Here is a 14,829-nt window from a genome sequence, read left to right as displayed (position 1 = left end):
TATTGGGTTATTTATTTATTTGTTCAATAATATAGCAAACATATGTTAGTTAGAGTTTTCATTTTCATATCAAACCTTTACACATAATCAGATAACAATTTCTCTGCTTACTCTCCATAATTAGAACAGTCCTCAATTCTTCACACACACACACACACACACACACACTCTCTATCTCTCTCTCTCTCTCTCTCTCTCTCTCTCTATATATATATATATATATATATATATATATATATATATATATATATATATATATATATATATATATATATATATATATATATATATATATATATATCCATTTAATGGTACAAAATACTCTGAATGTGAATAAGATAAAAAGTCGTGTAATATGATATTCGTGCATGTTGAATAAATGGAAGTAACATTGTGTCACTCAAACAATACACGTAGCACGGAGTGACATTCAATCACAGTTACACGTTTAAAGTAGTGCTGAATCGCCTAGTTCAAAGTAAAACTAAACAATAATCGTATTTAATATTTAATGTAATGGTCATACACACATTCGTATATTGATGTAAATTTTGTGGATTTACAATCATTGCTATAAACAATCCAAATTATTTCTTAAGGAGGATACAAATGTATGCAATTCCACCCTCATTAAAGTCACGCAATTGTTTTGGACCCGTAGAAGCTCTTATTTAAGCTGCAACTGAAATTTGACTTTTTACAAATATATACATGGATATCTGGATACAAAGATGTTACACAAGAGATTATAACTGTGCCTGTCCACAAGTAATCAGCAAGGCCCATGAGAAAAATATTATCTTCCACAATGTAGTGTCTGGATTATTCTCAGCAATATCACACATTATCTTCAGCATTATCCTATGTGTTAATATTGAAATTACAAATTCAGTAAACATCATTATTGTATGCTCATTTTTGTCTCCGTTAACTTTACATTGTCAGAACGACACGTGTGCCCAATAGTGTATTAGGAACTACTTTGAAAACAAATCACGTACACTCACGTAGTAGACGCTGTACATTTGGGTTCATTAAATTTGTTTCTTAATGAACTAAAGCAGATATTTCGTGGACTGCCACATACCAGCTGCTTTGGAATATTTCGCGTTAACTTTTTTGCTACAATTTTTCGGATTTAGGCTAGCGATAGACGCCAGACAGGACATACAATTGTTGGATCTCTACAAATAACATGCAAGTGATAAGACATAAACGTGTCTTCTTTAGCTGGTGATAAGAATGACAAAAATATACTTACAGTTTTAGATCCTGAATTTCCTCAAAATATACTTTCTTAATTCTGCAAATCATAATGACATGGGTTCTACACATTTCGAAATTGTAATGTAATTTTGACTACATTCCAAGTACAATTACATCCTCCTCACTACACTCAAAAATGAAGTGATCATTATATTCCATAACGTCTTTTTGACAATTACAATTGAAAGAATTCATATTTTTCCCACATTATGATTCCATACATTCAATGACATAACAGAAACACACTTGCAGATGTCAAGACGCTTCTCCTTCGCTGCTGAAATCAGATGTACTTCATGTAGAATTGGCACAGAAAAATCCAGTCCATAATCACGAAATTCCGTAGAATCGACAAAAATACCAAAATTCATTCATTCCATACCAAAACGAAATAGTTGTTGCAATCCTCAGTCATTCACAATATGATTCTAAATTTCAATTTTAAGTAGAACAAAACGCCATTTTGTTTCAAAAATGATGTATAGCGCGCCTCTAAGTTCAAATTTATCTAATGGAGTTATGTGCGCATTAATAATGTTGTTGTATACCGATAAACCTACGCTTGTGTATTTAGTTTGGAATACAGCATAAATTCAGTTACTTTGCTTCTTGAAATGTATTTTTGTTTATATAATTATGCCTTAGGTAGAATAAGAAAATGAGCATATAATATAAAGGTTACTGCATTTGTATGGGAAAATATGAACTCGTTTTGTGGGATGGATATACTGCACTCCCAAGGACGTGCAGTATATCCATCCGGAAAACTCGTTCATATTTTCCCATACAAATGCAGTAACCTATAAATACTCTTAAAGACACCTAGGCACAAAATCGGGTATTTTACTAAATTATGTAACTCTTTCAAATACTGAACGGTCTGATAAGCTAAAAACATTTGACATCTTTAAAAGCAGCATTAGCTTTAAAATATCGGCATGTTCTGAAAAAATTAAAATTGCAGATACTTCTATACTCAAGGGATAAAAAAGCCAATATAACAAAATTAGACTCAGTCGGCATTTTTACCAGTTCTGCCCATTTCAGTCGATGAAGAAACAACAACGTTTTATTTTTATATTCTGTAAATAAACATGTAATAAATATATGCTATGTACTTTCTTATAAGTCAAGTCCTGCTATAAGTAACATAGACTCTAATCTGCCGATGGATCATGCTCCAGCAAATCAGGGTATATAAATTATCTGTTCTCATGATTACTCCTGACAATCCTTTAGACCCAGATGTGCTGGTACTTTATGTGCTGACAGATCTGCTTGGCCTTATAAGTAGATACATGCGGGACTATTTGATATGCTTCTGTCAAAAGGTTCTGATATCCTATCATATATTAATTCAAATAGTAACCTTATTTTCCTAATGGACACCGTTCCAAGTATTATTGATCTATTGTCAATCTGCCCCCTACAGCTCAATAGTTATACTGTATTTTTGACACCAAATATATATATATATATATATATATATATATATATATATATATATATATATATATATATGCACAGTTTATCTGTTTCATTTTGTATTAATGGTAAGATTAATATTGTTAAGGAGACTAACAAAGTCACATATGTAATTATGATAGTGATGTCTGAAAGGTTCATCAATTATTTTTGCAATACTCAGCTATTGATTGTAAATATTTCTTCTACAGCATAAATATCATGCATTTTTCTATGGAGTCATTATTTTATCTTTGTTTGACAATTGCACATAATAAAATGTTTTGATGATACTACTTATAATAATGTGGGAAATCCCCTGTCGGCCTGCTGTCAGGATAATGTGACTGGGTGGGACATCATGCTACATGTCTGCGGCATGATGCCCCAGTACTAGACATCACTTTAAACTGCAACACTGCAGACATCGTAGCGATACGACTGGAAAATTGTTAAAATTACGTTAAAAATCTGAATCACACACACACACACACACACACACACACACACACTGTATAATAGTACAAAAAGTCGGAAAAGTCGTAATTATTTTATGCTTGATTTTGGTAAAATTACAGTATGCAAACAGAAAAGCTGTTTAAAATAATTATCTAAAATTTTATATGAAAATCTTGAATTTTAAGGAAGTTGATATAGAAGAGTAGAAGACTAGTTGATAGTCTGGTTGCAGTAAATGAGTTGGATTTCAATAATTTAGCATTATACTTTTACTTCAAAGCAATCCTTCACCCCATAGGTTGTCATTATGCCAAGAAGTCAAACTTCTCTGATGTAGTTTCTCCTGTGTTCTTATTCTTGGCCTGAACCATAATCTCAGTTCCACTAATCAAAATGGCGACTTCCACATGAGATTTTTGGGCATGTTCTGGTATTTTTACATCTAGTTGTAGGCACCCAATTTTTTTGCAAGAAGGGTCAGTTATAAAGGTTGGATTTGCCTCATTGGAAACAAAGATTTCAATAGCTCTCACATCTTTGTCTTCTTCAGCAGGGCTGTCAATTTGCAACACTTGTGGCTCATCACTGCTGACTGACTGTCCAATTTGGACAATCTTTGCAAAAATATCTTTACAGTATGTTTCATCCCGTTTGTTCGTAATCATTTTTGAGTGTGGATGAATGCTACTTATGAAAGGAACCATCGTGGATGTTCCATATGTGTAGCGGCTTACACGGGTTGATACAACAGAAGGATCATGACCGAAAATGACAGCTCCTTTCAGGACAGCAAGACCCGGGTCAGCGGGAATAATTATTCGACAGTCTGGTAACCGTGTTCTTATTTGCTCTTGAAGAAATGCTGATTCTGAGAAGCCACCAACCATCAGAACAGTTTTGATATCATGTCTTTCACATTTTTGGAGTAGATCCTCTAGATGGTTTGCTATCTCATAACAGCATGGGCTGAAGAGATCCTGTACCAATCGTTGATCAATAATCATTTTATCTCCTTTCAGAGTGATGGAATCTTTATATTTTGATATGCCTTCTATGGCGTTTGTTATATTTTGTCCAGTGTGAAGCACATAGACCTCAATAAACTCGTAGGGAATTTTGAAGACAGCTTTTCCATTTCGACCAGGAGCAAGTGTGCGCTTTTTAACTTCAAACTCTCTATACAGGTCCATAAGATCAAACGTGTGGGTCTTAGAAATCTCTTCCATAACTTTCTTGCCAAGGATCCCCGAGATAAGATCTATGAATTCTTTGTCTACATTTGTTCCTCCCCAGTGGCCTCCACTAGCTTTATACAGTTCCTTGATCTTTCCACTCTGCTGAATTTCATGCATCGCCATATCAATTGTTCCTCCTGAAATTAGACATTAAGTACAAACGACAGGGCAAATGAATTGTTATCGAGTCCACTAATGTCCATTTGTAAAAACGAAACGCATACCGTAAGTTTTCTATTACATTACTGAAATAATTTTGTTTGACCGATGTGTTCCTGAATTCAAATGTTTGTCATTTGCAGAGATAGCAGTGTTTGTGGAGAATCAGCACATTTGTTTTGGAACAAATATGAAAAGGAAAAATAAGAATAGATACCTCCGGCATCAATAACCACGTACTTGGAACCCGGTTCGAAGGGAGATAAAGCATTACTGCCAGTCGAGAACTTGTCCAGAGGAAGATGCTGGCAAAGAATCGCTGCTGCTTCTGGTTCCAGTGAAATTAATAGTTGACTACTAGGAATTCCAGCCTTAAATGGAGAATATTAATACAAGTGCTGGTTATTGTATCATCCATAATAATAGAGATTCCATTTTGTTTAGGGTAAATGGCTTAAGAAGTCTTTAATCATTTTAATTGCTCGCAGTTCGACGACTGTTTTCTTACATTGCCAAGCAAGCGTTATTGCAATATGTGTTGCATTATAATACCATTAAGAGTGTTCACTTAGTTTATCTATCACACATTAAATTTAACTATTAAAAATTTCATTGATTATGTGTGTTTGGTACCATCAAGACTGAGTGACTAGCTGAATTTAGAAAAGATTCTGTGTTTTAGAAAATCCAGTAAAAAAGGACGTAATTAATTAGGTACCTACACCAGTGGCATAAGAAGTGTTGGTAAAAGTGGCTTAGTTCAGGAGGTACCCACACCAGTGGTATAAGAAGTGTTGGTAAAAGTGGCCTAGTTCAGGAGGTACCCACACCAGTGGTATAAGAAGTGTTGGCAAAAGTGGCCTAGTTCAGGAGGTACCCACACCAGTGGTATAAGAAGTGTTGGTAAAAGTGGCCTAGTTCAGGAGGTACCCACACCAGTGGCATAAGAAGTGTTGGTAAAAGTGGCCTAGTTCAGGAGGTACCCACACCAGTGATATAAGAAGTGTTGGTAAAAGTGGCCTAGTTCAGGAGGTACCCACACCAGTGGCATAAGAAGTGTTGATAAAAGTGGCCTAGTTCAGGAGGTACCCACACCAGTGGTATAAGAAGTGTTGCTAAAAGTGGCCTAGTTCAGGAGGTACCAAAAACAATGGTATAATAAGAGTAACTAATGGAAACCTAGTTTTGGAGGTACCCATTCTAGTGGTATAACAATTGTACCTAAGAATATAAATTTAAGGAACTCCCACACCTGCAGTCTAACAAAAATGTACCTAAAATCGACCTAGTTAAGTAGTTCCCCACAACATTGGTACCACATTTGTACCTAATAGGGGCATAGTTGAGGTGATCCCCACACCAGTATGCATGCCATAATATAACGTGTCACGTGAAAAACTGTTTTTGTTACCTCCTCACAACATGTGAGTGTTTTCAAATACACAAGAGTTTCAGTATTCGTAGGACCCAACTTCATAGCTAAAAAGTAGAAACCCCAACAAACACAGAGACAGAGAGAAAAAGGCATTTCTTGACCACCACAATATAAGCCCGTAACCACTAATATGTCTAAACGGTAAACAGTCCTGCTTAAATCACACGTAAAACTACCCTCTGGCAGTTTATAGAATTGATTGTCAATGAAGCAATTAATGGAAGCCTGAGATAAGCAACTACCACTTCACATGCTGCTGAACTGGCTGACACTGACTATGGACTATGGTGATATCAAATCCTTTGAGTGTAAGTACTGCTGTGTGAGAGCCCATCAGGCTAATTTGCGTGGTTAAGTATACTAAGTGTAACGACCCAATTTTGTTGAAGTTGCCTATATCAAAGAAATACATATTGAAGAACAAAAGGTGTTATACATCTTTGCCTTGAATGAGTGTGTTTAAACTATGTTTATTGAAGACTGCCTATGCTTCCCACGCGTATGTCCGTGACTAGAATCCATGAACGTTACCATGAGACACCCATGCAAGTGGATAGTTATGTGAGGTAGATCAGTAGCAAAATAAAAACTCTGATATCCTACTACTCTGAGATTATCCGTCGATGTGACAACTACAGGCACGGGTGCGGTACAGATATGGCACGGGTGAAATGCAAATAAAATGAGAGTATTACTCAAATGCATTCACGTCCATAACCATGGCTCACGCCCACGACCACATGAAAGGTTAATCACAATGATCATTTGTATTAATGCCCACATGGTAAATCAACAATCCGATCACTTTCGTTGGAATTGTATTCCACAAAAGCTATGCACATTAGTGTAGTTCCATAAGTGCAGCTGTTGCCAGGATCCGTCAGCAGTCTGTTGGCAGACAGATCGATATTAAATAATCAGACTTATTACAACTCAGTGTTACGTGTTAATTAAAGAGTGCCAAATGTTGTAGAAAGATCTAAGTCAAGAACAATAACAAAGAGAAAAGAAATATTTCTGGACGTAATCAAGAAACTGGGTTTTTAGCATGCCTATTATTTAGAAAGCAAAATTAGGCATTTATTGTGTTAATACAATTTCTGATTATTCATCATTGCCTTGAATGTAAAAATGTTTAAACTTTCCTTATTAAAGACGGGATGAACATGAGAATGAAAGTTAATCTGATGTTGTAAGGTCACTGTTAATTACATTTACGAGGGAAAGCCAAATTGAAAACCGACAATATGAAAAAACTACTTAAATTATTGCTAGTGGAAGCATGGCATACAAATATCAAGAGGCATGGGAAAAGCCGATATATTTGTAATGTTAGAACTTTTCCAGAGATGCCACTCTTATGAAATAACTAACTGAAATGGCAGCGCAGTATTATATGAAGATTCCTACACGGGCAAAGCTGGATGAAATATAATAGGTGCTTGGTGATGAACAAGAGCGTCGTCGTCGTATCGCACATACCCCTGCTACTGAGGCTGCAAAAAAAACTCGACAATCACTAGTAACAGGGTGTAAGTTATATAAGGTTACCAGGCAATTATCCCTATCGAATACGAGCCAGGTAAAGACGTGGTAAAACTTTCTTCAATAATACCTCCAGGATTGTTATCTACATTACATCACTCGGGCACCTCCGCAGTTAAGATGGAGATTGTTCTCCATGTCACTTTGACTGTGCCGCTAAACCGTGATTATTATGCCTTCAAGATCACAAGCCCGTATATTCATAGCAGTGCTCGTGTTATCTTAAATCTTGAAGTCACAGAGACTCATAACGGTGAAATTGACAAGGCTTTTGCAAGGATTCTTCAAATGTTGGAAAAAATTCACCGATACAGGGTCAAAATGGACTGGACGGATGTGTGGAAGTTTAACCGCACATTTCCTCGTTGAATTCTCTCCGCAGTTCGAGTCACATTTTCACGCCAGCATGTATTTCGCGGTAATTAGTGTGTAAAATAATGGCAGTTGATGTTTTGAATATGCGCGTCTGTCCGCATTCATCTTGCAATTGATAATAAAGCCCAGCCTTAGAACATTTGACAACACCTGGACGAATTTAATTTTTGTAACATAGACTTAGATATACAAGTTACCTACATTAGTCAGTTTGAACAGTTTTAATCGTGACAGAGCGGTCAATGTACTTCTTTTGAATAAAGGCATGATGCCGATTTGACAATAAGAGTCGTGGTACCAGTATGTATGGGTAAAAGATTTGTCAACGATAATATACCGGTATAGTATGTTTCTTAAATCGTTTGATGTTATGGAGAAATGGATTCTGCAAGATCTATCCTCCCTGGCAGATATAATTATAACCACCGATGACACACGAACGTTTTCTGTGGTCTTTAAATACTGGATCTGTGATCGTTTCTGGTATTAATGCCAAGTACTGAATAACAGTCCCATTCGTGATACCGTAATGCTTGTAACCACTATCGATCTCGCTTATCCTTTTTGTCACCGGGAATGGCACGGGACACATTGTTGTATAAAACCAAGCCTGAGTTGGAATTACCGACACTGATCAGTATTTGTTTGTCGAAAGAGGATTCTGTGGTGGGATTTTGATGGTAAGCAATCGTTACGCTCGAACCAACAATTCGTTTGAGGACGGATACCATCCCGCGTCACTTAATCGTTGTATGTACCTAACACCATCAGTTTGTGTTGCTGTGCAACGATGAAGTCCATGCCTGTTTGCGAGTTTCACTGGATCGATCCGAGGCTAAAAACCTACACAAAGACTTAATCTAGTGCAACAGAAACAGTGACTATATATATTTCTTTGAAGTTGACATGGAGTATTCAGACGAGCTTCATAAAACTCAGGACAAGAAGCGCTGTAGGTATCTGACTGTCCACGCATCAGTGCAGAATAATAGATAATTCCGAGCGCAAGAATACCAGATGTACTAAACTTGTCCCGAACATGCAAATGAAGAAATATTATGTAGTCCACGCGCGTCATCTTTATCATTATCTGATTTTGGGAATGCTTATTTGAAAAGTTCGTCGGGTAATCAGGTTTTGCTACAGCTCTTGGACGGCTGATTACATACAAATGAATACTAATCTTCATGGTAAGGCCACCAGCAGTTTGAAAATGACTCTTACAAGCTAATGAGCAATGACGTATTTGGCAATTTGGCAACACAAAATAGAATTTGAGGAAAAGAGTATGAGTAGACCTTGTCCCTGTTATTGAACAAGATAAAAAGTTCGCGGTCCTGGTAATTGAGTTACGAAAAATATTTGACGGCGAACTCATAACTGTGCAAAGTAAAGAGTTAGAAACTGAAGCTGATAACCGTGGACGCATTTATGTATATCTTTGCAAACCACTGGTGTATGATTCTATTACAACAAGATTGGTCCATCTGGCGATTCTTTCTCGGAATGGAGGACTGAACGCGTTTAAGTCATGGATGAAATGTATCTTACCACGTTGGCTTTCAGGGATATCACTCAGTTCTTGGGTTTCGGTCGATTGTTAAATCTGGCAAATCAGGTATATGCGTTTACCAGGTGTGGAACATCTTTGCTTCACATGGAGCATAAGTTCCAGTGATCGTGGCTCTACCATTACGTTTTTTAACCTGCGTTGGATTTTCAGTACGAGATTTTGTGTGGCATCGCAAACAATATGAAGGCATCCTTGTGTTATACAACAATTGACATTTATCATGATATTACGAAAAGAAAAATTGAAAATACTTTTACCGTTATTGACTACTCTGCACGGGCAAAACCCAGAACACTCAAGCACAGACTTATGTTTCCAAATTCAATCACTGGCCAGACTGGATCAGGTAAAACCTAATTAATTTTTATCTGATATCGAATGGTTGACCTGGGATTGCTTTTATGTGATTGCAACGTAGGTGGAAGATGAACCTTGTTATGATGTACTTTATAATTTTACGGAAGCGTTCAATTGTCGCCATTAAGCAAATCGCCCACTATTGATTTCTTTTCCACAGTCGATTCATCTCCTACCGTCGACAACCTTAAACCGAATGAAAATAATATTGTGTGCGACGATGCGATGTTTGAACACAAAGACAACAACGCAAAAGTTTTTCCTTCGCCGACAGGGTTGTGATCTGTATTACAAAATGATACGCACATGCGAATTCATTGATCCTGAAGAACTGTAAAAAGTTAGTGATATTTCATCGTACTGTTGCACACGGTCTCCCAAACATGTATTGGACCACCGCTGCGATGACTGGAACAGAAAGAGGACCGGGTCGATTGTCATGACATCCAGATCCATTGAATATTCTGCTCGCAGAGGTGGCTGCGGACCATGTGGTCAAAGAAAACACAACTGTACCACCCAAACACATGAATAAAACCTTACAGCCTGACGTATGTAACTAGCTAGACCGTAAAGAGATTGATAAATATATTTTAAACTTTTTCGGCTTCTTTCATCAGGTACCGGACCTTTTTCAAAACGGAATCATATAAGAAATGTTCCAACAATGTAGCATCCTCACGTTTGGATGTGTATATTGGGAACAGTTTAAAGAACATTCGGAAGCAGGAGACGTGTGGAAGGAATTTGCAGTGAAGTAAAAAAAATATAAAAATAGACTTCGGAAGCCACAACTGGAAGAAGACGATGAATTATTTGGTGGAGGTATCGGTTTACTCATTGTTGTTTGAGTGACCACGGGCCATGAACTCGTGTACAGGATGGAGACACCCGTGGTATGAGTTCACGCCTGTAGCAATGCACCAGAAGTCATCGATTCGGCTTCATCAATTTGTCAGTGCGTTGATACATAAGGGAGTTGAAGGCATCGATGATATACAAGATGAACGAAGGTCGTACACCAATGAAGAGTTCTGAACACGTGAAATCAATGCCGCGATACAGCGTGTCCTTGCAAACACAGCCCCAAGCATAACCTCCATGATAACAATATCAACGAAATCAGAATTTCATATGGTTTTTTCAAAGTCAGTCACCACGAGGCACAGTCGAGATCGAATTAGCTTCTTTTCGTTGGAAGCCTAATATTCGCTTGCAGCCGTTCGAGGGTTCCCCGCGAAAATCTCGTTTTCTTTTTTGTCGGAGGGTGGTCGAGAAGGTACATGGAACGTTGTCGGACATTCCATGGGTGCGCCTGAAATTGAATCAGTCAAGGGTGATATCCGGCAAAGGACCACCTTGGTGACCAAGCCCGATTCTTAAAGGTTAATAAGAGAACATGACCGTACACTCAGCTCTGACCTAGCGATCGAACCTCAGTTTGAATAAAAATGTATGTGTGTGCAAGTGTTTAAATCATTATTACCCTGTAAAACATCTGATAAGTTGATGACTGTGATAGCTGTAAATATTCTGAGACGAACTACCTTCTCTGCTGATTCCCTCATGAATTGCTTGGCTGCATTACTCCATATGGCGGGAACCGTCAATACCCAGCGGATGTCTGACTCTTTTGTTTGGCTAATGCGGTCCTTGCACGTCTGAAGAAGATGCCTTGTCAGAAAATTTATGGCGCTTGAGAAGACGCTTATTGCATGCATCGTCTTTCCAGTTGCATCTGGGATCATTAGGTCCCGCGAGAGGTGCTGAAAAATAGGAAGTTTATCTATCTATCTATCTATCTATCTATCTATCTATCTATCTATCTATCATCTATCTATTAAAATTTTGTCTCTTTGTGTGTTAATTCGTGCGCTCGAATTAGTCTTCATTTATATATCGGTCTAGCTGCCGGTTGTTGTCTGCTTTCTCTGCTTCTGTAGACGTTTCATACAAAGGCTGATTATCACGATATGGAAGAAATTCAAACCCACATGTCAAGTTATCTATCAAAGCAGAGTGACCGTTACATTAATGTCGATTACTAACCTTATGTTTATATAAATACATTTTAAACCTCCAAAAGAAGAACCAGTCTTGGTGCTTATTATCCAAAGCAAGTTCCGCATATTTATCCTCTGCTTGGTAACCAAAAGAATGGAACTTCTTGTTTGGATTGAAGAGTACACATGATGGCGTCTTCATTGAGACCAAACCACGTGAACCAGCATTCCAAATGTTGGCAGATATCTGTAAAGGGTCTTTCAAGAACTCATCGTGGAAAGAAAAGGCATACCCAGAATAAGTAGTGCCGAAATCTATGGCTGCAACAAGCATGTATTGCTTTTCAGAAGACATTTTTCATATCAATCTGAAAAAGAGACATCATTTTAGTTTCAAAGCAAATACACAAGGATTAAGTCGACATACAGTTAGAGAAATATTGCCTTGTTAAACTACAGGAAGCAGTTGTGTCACCTCTGCAGTGGTAGGATACAATTGAATGGGACAGGGGTAAGTTCTGAAAGGATACTAGAAAAATGAAAGTTTGAGTTCATTTTGTGGTTTTCATCATTATATTTCAGTTATTTAAGTATGAGAATAAAATATCGACATGTCTTTAAAGTAACATTGTACGGACATACATGCCTTACCTTATTGCAACTTATTATTCGTGGAAGGATACTTTGTAAGGATTCCAACATGTTCCTCTGGTTAGCTACAGTCCTATGACTCGATGCCTTATTTAGCAATGTGTTGATCAAGTTCTTTAAATGAAAATGCATCGGATATGTCCATTACAGGTCGTATTTTGAGCATATCAAAATCTACAAAACCCACCGTTCAAATTTATGTTCCAGTGCACCGTCATTTCTTATCTGATTGTATAATTATAATCATGTACATAACCCATGTGGGTCTCAGATCTCGTGTAGAAATTTAAAAGATACTGTTTTGAAATGTTCGATATAAAGTCTTATGAATCATCTCACTAGCAGTAAAAGCAATACAGAGATAGTAAAGTTGGTTTCATTAACATAGACGTAAGTCTACACTATCTTTATCAGTCTGACCATTTAATCATTACTGTTCCCACCACCAACATCGAATGATGGGTGCGTACAACACAAAATGGGTTCAGCTTGGCTCATTTATGTTGATATGTTTTTAGTCTAATATTGTTCTGACTTAACCTTTAGGGTTGAATATTGTGGTGGGGAGTAAATTGGGGCCTGCATCAGTCGACGTCATTACGATTCAAACATGATAAAGCTTCAGATGTTTGAAGTCAACAATATCTTTCCATTGTAGCAATTCGTTCTTTCGCAAAAGCAAGAAACTGGGTGGGAAAGCTCAACTTCTTTATTCCTTTCCAGTTCCAGGTGATTTATATATGCACTTAATTGGGGTGGAGAGTAGCTGAAGGTCTTGATAAAATATTTCTGCCCTCCAATATCTAGAAAAAATATTCCTCCCATCATTTTTCGAAGAGAATAACCCCTTGAACAAATTTAATTATAATAATTATATCAGTTGACAAAATATAAATTACAATCAGGAATAAGAACAAAACTAATATAGTTCGAAAGAAATCAAATACATTTGAACAGAAACAAACCTACACTGTTATATCGTCCTCTTCAAAGTATCGTGTGGTATTACAAACGTGGCAATCGGCTTACACGTTACTCCAGAAACGTCAAGGAGAATCCATTTCATTTGTAGAAGGAATTCCTTTTGAAGGCGACGAGATCGTGTCTGGCTTTATTCAAACACATCTTGTCATCTTCTATGGCATGTTAGGAGAAAAAGAAGAAATTATATTTTGGTTTACACGAAAAGAGCGTCATTGTAATGTCAGCAGTATTTACTTTACTGAAAATTTATTTTATCAAAGTAAAGCGCATCACATCATTCGTCTCCTTGCCCATCATTGTTTAAACGTCCAAGAGACAAATTTCAGATTCAAGTGGTGGCTAAACAGTTAGGATCACTCTGGCTAAAAATTATGACCATGCCAATAATGACATGCGTATTTATGCATCGATTTAAATCATACCACTCACAATTATTTGAGATTTCGTACAAATTCGTTTCACAAATGGGTGTCAAGAACCAGGTTCTGTAATTTACCAGTAACTTTTGGCGTCTGTCTAAAAACACTTTGAATACACCATTCACATTTTTCATCTAACAATATTCAGTATGACTTACTTTCAATCTCATCCTTTTTAGAAATGATGCATGCACTGTATGCCACCAGAGGCGAACAAGTACGTTCACACTTGTTAGAAGCCTTTCTGACATAATTTTTAAAATGGTTTACTTTGATAACACTTACTGCAAGGCGTCATTCGCATACCATATCAAAGAAAACGTATTTTGAAAAACATAAAGAAGCGTTGTCAAAAATTGGCTGATTTAAGGATCGATACACAAACGACGCCAAGAAAAACCCAAAACACCCCCCAAAAACCCCAACAAAAGCTTGAATCCAGGTTGAAGTGGTTTATTAGTAGGTGTCGTTATTCATTAACTTTTAAGATGGGGTCATAAGGCCGAAGTTAAATTGGCTAAACTCCCTAAAATACATCAGGCCAAAAAGGAAAGAGGCGTTGCAGCGAGTTCAGAATGTAAAAAGAAGGCAAGCCCAAGAAAAGTCCCAAGAAAACATACATATATCATGCAAGAAAGAGAGGTACCACCGCAAGAACACGAACGTACACAAGAAAACATGGCTCGTTGCTGTTTTCTGCTACCACTTCTTATTGCTCTTTATTCATTATGATGCCTGCAAAACCTGCTTGAAGACCAGTAATTCCTACTTTGAAAAAATATGGAAACCAATTTCTAAATTAGCTTCTCTGGCGACGACGACGGCTTCTCCCTCTGCTTTAACGGTAGCTATTGCAGCAAAAAAGGTGTTATCTCCTAAGATAAAATTAAGCCTTATGCTACTA

General features: G+C 37.1%; 1 protein-coding gene across 5 annotated transcripts in view; it reads right to left on the bottom strand.

The window, feature by feature from the left end:
* Positions 1 to 14,829, bottom strand: part of LOC149797938 (heat shock 70 kDa protein 12A-like) — a 33,645-nt gene continuing 18,816 nt past the window's right edge. For 2 of the 5 annotated variants that reach the window (XM_089962992.1, XM_089962990.1), the window contains exons 2-6: positions 13,492 to 13,658; positions 11,918 to 12,239; positions 11,416 to 11,634; positions 4,801 to 4,954; positions 1 to 4,561 (exon numbers count right to left, since the gene is read on the bottom strand). In XM_089962992.1, the coding sequence (XP_089819118.1) occupies positions 3,495 to 4,561; positions 4,801 to 4,954; positions 11,416 to 11,634; positions 11,918 to 12,226 (1,749 nt within the window). In that variant the 5' untranslated portion in view covers positions 12,227 to 12,239; positions 13,492 to 13,658 and the 3' untranslated portion in view covers positions 1 to 3,494. The other 3 variants (XM_089962991.1, XM_089962993.1, XM_089962994.1) reach the window with 3 other exon arrangements.

Source organism: Sinohyriopsis cumingii, chromosome 6 (assembly GCF_028554795.1).
Source record: "Sinohyriopsis cumingii isolate HCF-2022 chromosome 6, ASM2855479v2, whole genome shotgun sequence".
NCBI lineage: Eukaryota > Metazoa > Mollusca > Bivalvia > Unionida > Unionidae > Sinohyriopsis > Sinohyriopsis cumingii.
This window is presented reverse-complemented; position numbering and strand designations above follow the sequence as displayed.